At 40.5% G+C, this 8,882-nt stretch overlaps 2 protein-coding genes across 2 annotated transcripts in view; one reads left to right on the forward strand and one right to left on the reverse strand.

Annotated features, from left to right (window-relative positions):
• Positions 1–3,023, forward strand: part of WDR61 (WD repeat domain 61) — a 7,808-nt gene extending 4,785 nt beyond the window's left edge. Inside the window, exons 8-10 of the mRNA XM_009994368.1 lie at positions 49–141; positions 895–973; positions 2,846–3,023. Of these exons, the coding sequence (XP_009992670.1) occupies positions 49–141; positions 895–973; positions 2,846–2,935 (262 nt within the window). The 3' untranslated portion in view covers positions 2,936–3,023. The remainder of the gene's footprint in view (positions 1–48; positions 142–894; positions 974–2,845) is intronic.
• A 901-nt stretch (positions 3,024–3,924) lies between these two features.
• DNAJA4 (DnaJ (Hsp40) homolog, subfamily A, member 4) lies at positions 3,925–8,764 on the reverse strand. Its single transcript, XM_009994369.1, has 7 exons — positions 8,750–8,764; positions 7,517–7,697; positions 6,537–6,641; positions 5,557–5,784; positions 5,248–5,478; positions 4,651–4,751; positions 3,925–4,568 (listed from the first exon to the last, which is right to left on the reverse strand). Exons 1-7 carry the CDS (start codon positions 8,762–8,764, stop codon positions 4,350–4,352), a joined length of 1,080 nt encoding a protein of 359 aa, XP_009992671.1. The 3' UTR covers positions 3,925–4,349.
• Positions 8,765–8,882: the final 118 nt, after the last annotated feature.

The following is an 8,882-nucleotide window of genomic DNA, read 5'->3' on the forward strand; positions in this document are numbered from 1 at the left end:
TTTCCCTGGAATTCACTAACCAAATGTTAAAATTTGTTCTTTCCACAGGCAACATGCCAACTTGGCTGGCACATTAAGTGGTCATGGATCCTGGGTATTGAATGTAGCATTTTGTCCTGATGATACTCATTTTGTTTCCAGGTATTGAGGATTTTTAACTTCTTTATACTTACTGAAAAAAAAAACACAACTGTGTTTATAAAGGGAGGTGTGTCATAAAAAGTAAAGGTGCATAGATTGCAATGGAATCTGTAACAGAATAATGTACATTGCAATTAAAGATGCACAAGCTAATCTGTGATGTGATGTCAGGTGCAGTGAATAGCATTACATAGTGCACATCATTCCCCTGCAGTGTAGCTCCCTCCAAGAGAAGAAAACCTGAACCTAAGAGAAGGGCTAATTCATAGAATCACAGACTAGTTTGAGTTGGAAGGGACCTTAAAGGTCATCTAGTTCCAGCCCTCCTGCATAGGCAGGGACACCTCCCACTAGACCAGGTTGCTCAGGGTGCCATCCAACCTGCCCTTGAACACTTGAAAAATTGCCACTGAATTAAAAAGTAGCAGTCATAAATTAATCTAGCTGAGCATCAGTGTTAACTCTTCAAACAGCTCAGGCAGTGTGGGACCTGGTGTATATAACAGGAGTTTCTTTCTCCAAAGAACTTAATGAATTTTCTGGCTAAAACAGGAGTCTTCATTTTTGTGGTGTAGATACTGAAACAGTAAATGTGTTTGAAACTTAACTGGAACCTGGTGGAAGATGCATCCCCTGTTTCTTTATCCCTATATTGGGTGGGTGAAAGTAGGTTTCTCGTGTCTACCATGTGAGATCTTTTCAGCTTTGCTAAGTTACTCATTTAAACATTGATCTATACTATTTTTCTTCCAGTTCATCTGATAAAAGCGTGAAAGTTTGGGATGCTGGAACAAGAACCTGTGTTCACACCTTCTTTGACCACCAAGATCAGGTGTGTCTGTCACCACTTTACCTGGGTCACTGTTCACAGAACTTCAGCTGTGTGGTTTTGCACATTTGTGCTTCAGCTTTGGGTCTGGCCTTTACCTTGCTCTAATGAAGCCTTTTAAGTTCTTCACCATCATGTGGCACTTCAGCATTGGAAGTAACACTCCAAAGCATATAGGTTGATCTCTTCAGGTCATGTAAGATTTTCAGGTCCAAATAAGGGCAGTCCCCAGTGGCCAAAAGGATTCTTACCAGACTGTTTTACCTTTGTCTATAGTCTTATTTCCCTCACACATTGTATGCATGTGTAAGGGGGGAAATGCTTATTTTAAAGGATGGAACTATCTAAAAAGATTCTTGAAAGGGCTCCCCTGAAACGTGGCACTTTTTCGTCCTCAAATGTCTGTGATACTCTGGACTTTTTTTTTTTTTTTTGCTGGGTGAAGAGAGAATTTATCTATCAAGTTAACTCTGTTTCCAAATGTTAGGTGTTAAATAAAACAATCCATCTTTTAATGGATGTTGAGGAAGAATTAGCAAAGGAAATCCAGAATTTATTGGGCTCTTCCTTAGTCTGTTTTGTTACTTACCCTCTTTTCAGCTAGGGGGGCTTTAGTACAGAAGTACCAAGCAGAATTGGATTTCCAGTGTTTGTTTTAGCTATTGTCTATTACCTTGTAGGTTTGTGAAGGTAGAGCTCCTGTATCAGCTCCTGGGAAGGCTGTTTTTAGGTATTAATGATTCCCCAACACGTGCTGTTGTCAGAACAGTCATTTTGCAATCCCAGGGTAAGGTATTGGGTAGCCTGCACTTTTCTGATGCTGTCCTGATGATGCAGGGGCCATTGCTTAAGTTTGTACAACTGTCCTCTAAGTTTAAGGCAGAGGACTGAACTCAATTTATCTTAAGTTTTGCACTGGTAAGTAAATGGCTCTCTTGATTAGTGCCTGAATGACTCTTCAGTCTGTCATGATGGGTCAGTCTGCTTGAAAAGTACTTTCTCACTTTCCTGAAAGCACTATAAAAATCTCTTCAGAAAAGGAAGACAGAATGGGTAAGATTGAACATGTGGGGTTTGATTTATGCAAACCAGGGCAAGTACTTATCAGCCTCTTTCAAGTAAAGAAGAAGAATAAGATGAAGAAGATGGAAGCAGACATAAGAAGAAGTAGAAGAACTAGAGTAGGTTTGTGAAGGTAGAGCTCCTGTATCAGCTCCTGGGAAGGCTGTTTTTAGGTATTAATGATTCCCCAACACGTGCTGTTGTCAGAACAGTCATTTTGCAATCCCAGGGTAAGGTATTGGGTAGACTGCAATTTTCTGATGCTGTCCTGATGATGCAGGGGCCGTTGCTTAAGTTTGTACAACTGTCCTCTAAGTTTAAGGCAGAGGACTGAACTCAATTTATCTTAAGTTTTGCACTGGTAAGTAAATGGCTCTCTTGATTAGTGCCTGAATGACTCTTCAGTCTGTCATGATGGGTCAGTCTGCTTGAAAAGTACTTTCTCACTTTCCTGAAAGCACTATAAAATTCTCTTCAGAAAAGGAAGACAGAATGGGTAAGATTGAACATGTGGGGTTTGATTTATGCAAACCACCAGGGCAAGTACTTATCAGCCTCTTTCAAGTACCTTTACATTGTGTAATCCAGTTGGTAGGAGCAGTGTTAGGAACTTGTCAGGCTACTAGGTGGCAGCGTCCTCTGGTTCATCAACCTAATCTGTTCCAGCAGGAGCCATAATTGGACCAGCTGTAATAAGGTGATCTTTAAGTAATCCCTCTTCTGCTGCTGCTGGTAGTCAAACAATATGGCTACTCTGAAGGCATTTTTTTCTTAAGTCTGCTGTTGATAACCTTGTGTATGTTGTAATTGCAGGTCTGGGGAGTCAAATACAATGGAAATGGGTCCAAAATTGTATCTGTTGGAGATGACCAAGAAATTCATATTTATGACTGTCCAGTTTAAATGTCTTAATTCAGATCCTTTGGTTAACTCTTGTGGCTGTTTATAGGACTACTACTGTCCTATGTATTTTTTTAATATGTTAAAAGCAAAATCAGGTATGTTTATATGTAATATTGATTTTGTTTAGCATGAAAGCTTTACTTTTTTTAAAAATAAAAGCTACAGATGCAAGTAACTAGTGTCTGATCTTTGGAAAAATCTATTTTTGGAAACATGTAGTAATGGGGGCAGTAACTGCTCAGTTAATCTCCCCTGCCTTTGGACATAAATAGATGAGGGCTGGGAAGTGTTGACCAACTCACAGCAGCTTATTTTAGGAAAAGCAACAGAGCCTGTGCTGTGTGCCCAGAAAATGAGAGCCTGTGCTCAGCTTGATGCTGTCCCAGTGACTGCCATAGGGTCACTCACGTTGAACACCTGTTCCAGCAATTGTCTAGTGACACATAGCTCATTCATCATGGTTACTTTCACTAAACGGTGCTAGTTGTTTCCACCACTGACTTGATACAAACTCTACTAGAAAACAGATCAAAGGAAACAAGCTTTAGTGTGATCATTTTACCCTGGTATCTCCTTGTCATGTTATAAGCCACCAACAGTATAGTCCCTGCCCAGGGTTCTGGTGTATACAGCTTCAGTTCAGGCTAAAGTACACACTGAGCAGGCAGTGAAAGCCTTTCTAGGGAAGGCTGAAATACAGAGCTTGAGCTTCTGCAAGATCAAAATTTTATTTGGAAGCATTTGCCTGCGTGTAAAGTTTAAGTATATGGGGTACACTTTGTACACATAAGGAAGGTATGTTACACAGAGCTGAAGGAATGCTAGTGTGGTACAACAGAACACAGGAAGAGTGAGATTATGCAAGGAGTAGGGTGCAGACAGACTGCTGTTGGAACACAGAGAGGCAGCTAACACAAAGTGGAATATTGGAGTACAATCTACACTTGGTAATAGACTCTGAACTGAGAGAAACTTGTTTAAGGGGGGGTCAAGAATGGCTTGGAAAATACAAGAGAAGCATGATAAAATGCCAAGAGTTCTATTTATTAGAAGTTATTTCTGCTATGTTTTATTCTATGAAATTAATTTTCCAGTATGAAAGTATTTACATAAGACACTCCACTTAGCCTCTATCACTCTTGCCAAAGTCTTATATAAATAGCATAGGTGAAATAAATTGAGAACCTTCATAGCAAAGGAGAATGTATACCAACTCAGTTGGTTCTCAGCTGTGTGATAGTTGCTTTATATATAAAGACTACAAGAACACAATATAAATTAGTTACAAAAAGGTGATACTGACAGCGCAGCAACTCAATTTGCTGAACACAAAAACCACAAGCAGTGGCTATTACAGCCATGCAGTTTTCATTGTGAAAATTTACATTTTAGATGGCATCCATTCCACCTTGCTTTAAGATGTCTGACATTGTACTCCTGTTCTTGGACCCTCCTCATCTTCTTCATAAGCTTCTCCCCCACTGTTGCGGTAGGTTTGCTCATTCGGATCAAACTCTTCGAGCTCTACCTGATCCATCTCATCTGTAATCATAACATCTTCTCGTGGAGGAAGCAAAGCCTCCAGCAGACTCAGTTTCTCCCTTGGCAGCCAGTAGTGCTCTGGGAACTGGACCTACAATTTGATGTTTTTATTTTAGTGAATATTTTAATTAATAGTTACTTCATGAACATCTTTGCTACAGAAGTAAACTTACCAGAAATTGTATAATTAAGCTGCCTTTGTCCATTGGAGATTTGTAGATAGGCATCCCTTCATTGCAGATACACTTCAGGTCACCATGTTTAATGACTTCACCTGCACAGAGTTAAGAGCTGAGTGAGCTGAGGTGACAGACATGCCAGACCCATACACCAGCAGGGCTCCAGCAGCATGCAAGGGACAGGAGTGAGCAGAAAGGCTGCAGACTGAACAGCTCTAAACCCAAGCTATACAGAAGGAAGCCCATTGAGGATATTTAAAAGATCCAGCTTCTTGTAGCAGAGCCTTCAGGCTGAATGACCAGATTCATTTTAGGCTTCTGGCCTTGAAAATATTTTGCTGGCTATCCACTGACTGAGGCTGAAGTTTATTAAGAACAGTTTGCCAGCTTCAGCTATAGTTCGGCATATCGTGTTTTACAAGTAAAAAGAATGACAAAAAACCCAACTAAATTAAATTACTGCAAGTATCCTTTGAATTGTTGCATCAACTGTATAAAAAAAACCAACAAAAAAAGTCATCATCCCATCATGAAACTCCAGTCTAGGTACAAAGATAAGCACTTCATATAGCATCAGAACTTACAACCTACCTGGCCTAGATGTTATGACAAGCACTCTGTTATCCAGAGTTTCAATGGTCTTTTTGAAACCACATAAAGCCTCCGAGAGTTGAATTCTCATTTTTGTGATCAAGTCATGCCCTCGTCTCTGAAAGACACTGTGATCCTTTTGATCCAGCACAATTATCACATCACCAGGCTCCAGATCAGGCTCCTGGTCACCTTCTCCATGAAATACAATCTTCTGACCATCTTTCATACCTGGAGAAAAGAAGCCCACTTACTATTCTGTGCAGAACTACAGATTATGATTAGAGACACAAAACAGACAGTTCTTACCTTTATCAACATGGACTTCTATGATCTTTTTCTCCCTCACAACCTTACAGCCATTGCAGTTGTCACACCTGTCCTTGGGATTGATTCTTTCGCCTTGGCCTTTGCATTCTGGACACACAGTTTGGATTTGTTGTACCATGCCAGGTCCAATCTGCTGAACTACAACTTGCATTCCTCTTCCTTTACACACAGGGCACTTTTCTATTGCCCCTCTCTTTCCACCATAACCTTTGACAAAAAAGAATTTAAATTTGATCTCAGTCTCCAAAGAAAATGAACAAGATACTCTGCAGTAGTCAGGCTGGAACTCCCTAACTTGAAAAGCACCTTTAGGGCAACTGAAAAGTAATGCAATAATAACTGGAATTCAGTTTCCATCACAAAACATGCCCCACAAACTAGAAATTCCCAGAAGTGAATGAATGTGAAGTTTGCTACACACAGCTTGTTTTATTAGCCTCTGCCCTAGCTCCCAATACATCTTGGTTTTGAAGGAACTATCAGTGTACTTGGAGACACAGACATTCCATTCATACTTTGGAAAGAATCTGCTTGCTAAATATTTAGCAGAGTGCTAAGATACAAGACCTCACAAAGATTTACCTCAAGGAACATCAGTCATTACAGATACTTAATAAAAATGAATTGTGTAATACAAGCTAGACTGCCAGCCACAGCAATTAAAAAAGTTTCATTACTGAGGTTCTAGATGAAAATAGTTTTCATTTAGGCACCCTTAACTACAAGTGGTTGAGTTTAAGTCTGCCATTAGAAGGATAACTTTATACCACTACATTTAAGACAGCCTTATTCTTAGATAAGCATAAGTAAGAACTAAATATCCTGGCAAACTTTTTTTTTGGGAGGGAAGGAGAGAGGAAAAAACCAGATACCCCCCACTTCATACCCAGCCCCTACCAGTGTTCAAAAAAAGAGAGTTCAGAGAAATAGGAGTTTGAAACCACTACTTGTTTTTTTACCTTCACACTTTCCACAAATAACATTCTTTTGAAGTGCCAGCTTCCTTGTAATACCATTATATAAGTCTTCAAGAGATACACCTAACTGGTGCACAACATTTTTGCCTTTAAAAAAACAGAAGAGCAAGATTAATTCTGGTTCAGCTGTTGTAAGGGCCAATGTTTATTTAAAGGCTTCTACACTTGTTCATACATGCACAGTCTCACTGAAGAAATGTAAAGTTCATTCCGAACTTAGAACACAGCTCAGCCCCCTTAAAAGCATGTGCAGTTCCATCAGCTTCCACTAAGCTGCACCCACTTATGTCAGAACACAAGTTTAGCTGTAATTAAGCAAAGCATCACAAAAGCCACTCCTACCCCTAATTTCATAAGCTTAACTGAAAGGGCAAGATGCAAGGACACTACCAGCTTCAGAGCTAGTCAATTCACTTCATCACAGAATTTTAAAGATTTTACAGCAAGTTACTGCTGACTCTTTCAACAGACATAGGGCATGGAAAATAGACAAAAATCATACTGTACTTTTGGCAGCAATCTGTGCTCAGTTTCAGGTAATTTCTCTCAAATATTTTAATGAGATTTAACATTACTGAAATTTAAGTTGATAGTGTCCTTTGAAGCAAGTTCCCCAAAGCATATGAGCAAGTGAGGCAGATCTGGAAACAGGTAACTTAAAACAGGTCTAATTCAACTGCTCTAATCTACCAACACTTGCCCCTCCCCTACAGATTACCCACACCCACTTAAAAACAAACAGAACTCATCAGAAAGATTGCTATGGCTACGTCAAGTTAAAGTAGTTTATTAGAAACTTAACGCTTAGAGTAACAAAAAAAAAAAAATAAAAATATCAATTTACTGGATCTATTGTTGCAATGAGTAACACCCACACCTGGCAGAACAGCAGTACCATAGCACAGGCGTTTTATGCTTAAGTGCATGGTTAGAGTTTCTAGAACTTGTTTAGAACTGTGTACCTCTTCTCTCTCTATTCATTCGGCCTCCACCACCAAAGAACATGTCAAAGATGTCCATGGGTGAAGAGAAGCTGCCGCCACTCAGGCCTCCTTCTTTAATAGCCTGCTCCCCACCCTGGTCATAGAGGTCCCTTTTCTTTGGGTCCGACAGAACTTCATATGCCTGTGATATGAGTTTAAACTAAAAAGAAAAAAGAAGCTCTGAACAACTATGACCAAGAGGAAAAGTAACCCTCTCAAATGCAACTCCAGCTTAAGATTGATCCACTATAGCACTTGTCTTTTTCCAAAAGAAAGCTCCCTAAACAAATGTGTACTGGACTACAGCAGTACACTTTTATCCAGGAAAACCTCCCCTTTTCTCCCTCTCCCTCCCTCCCAGGTTACAAAAGGGTATTTCACATCCAACTTAAAAGCATATGCAAACTACACTTTGATGATCGTGGGAGCTGCAACCATTAAACGCCTCTAACAAGTCCATTTAGAAAGGGTATGATACTATCCCCAGTCTTGGAGGCCCCCAGACACAAAATGGCCACAGCTGTGCTAGCCATTCCAAGGCTGCACAGGGATCCTTCATGCCTGCTGAGCTGCTTCATCCAGCTAGAACTAAAAAAAGGTTTCAGTGACCAGACACTGGTGTCACTTGCTGATCACAAATACAAGAACTTGGATGCAAATAAAAACACCCACTTCATTAAAAAGTTAAAGGATTTTTAAAATAGCTATCAAGAATCTCCCATTCCTAAGACCAGTAAGTCAATCTTTAAACACAATTATGCTACTGCTGAAATGGCTCCTTCCATTTTAAACTTAATTTACTCATGATGAAGTAGTGGTGTAAGCAAAAAAACAGGCCAACTCCAAAAAGCAATTACCTTTGACCCTGCAACTATTTAGCTATCTTGCAAATCAGAGTACTGCATACAGAAATATGGAGCTTCCATTCCTACCTTAAGCTGTTACCACACCAGCTTTTAGATAATCACAGAATCATACAATGACAGGTTGGGAGGGACCTCAAGGATCATCTGCTCCGCCCTTTTTAGCTAATGCTACAGTTTATATGAGAATTAATAATCCCATCATCCAAGTTTTCCACAGTGCTCCAACTGTGTTGCTCATTTAGCCTCCCAGGCAACGTGGAGTTGAGCGGATCTCCTGCTTAACCGCATGTAAAACAGTTTTGCTGTCCACCCATGCGCAGCCCGATCGTTTCCCCTGGGTAATTACCCGGGACATCTGCATGAGCGTTTTCTCTGAACACCACTCACCCCGCTCCGGCCCCCCAGCCGTGCGGGCCGCCGGATCCACCTCAGCCACCCCCGACACAGCACAACGCCCGCCCACGAATCCCTCCAGCTTT

Source organism: Chaetura pelagica, unplaced genomic scaffold, assembly GCF_000747805.2.
Source record: "Chaetura pelagica isolate M959 unplaced genomic scaffold, ChaPel_1.0 scaffold222, whole genome shotgun sequence".
In the NCBI taxonomy this organism is placed as follows: domain Eukaryota; kingdom Metazoa; phylum Chordata; class Aves; order Apodiformes; family Apodidae; genus Chaetura; species Chaetura pelagica.

What these genes read in the sequence shown, in the direction of transcription:
- DNAJA4 (XM_009994369.1), bottom strand. An exon ending in AGAAGTCCATGTTGATAAAG is followed by an intron (nt 5,479 to 5,556) that starts GTAAGAACTGTC and finishes TCTTTTCTCCAG; the next exon opens with GTATGAAAGATGGTCAGAAG. An exon ending in TGTCATAACATCTAGGCCAG is followed by an intron (nt 4,752 to 5,247) that starts GTAGGTTGTAAG and finishes AACTCTGTGCAG; the next exon opens with GTGAAGTCATTAAACATGGT.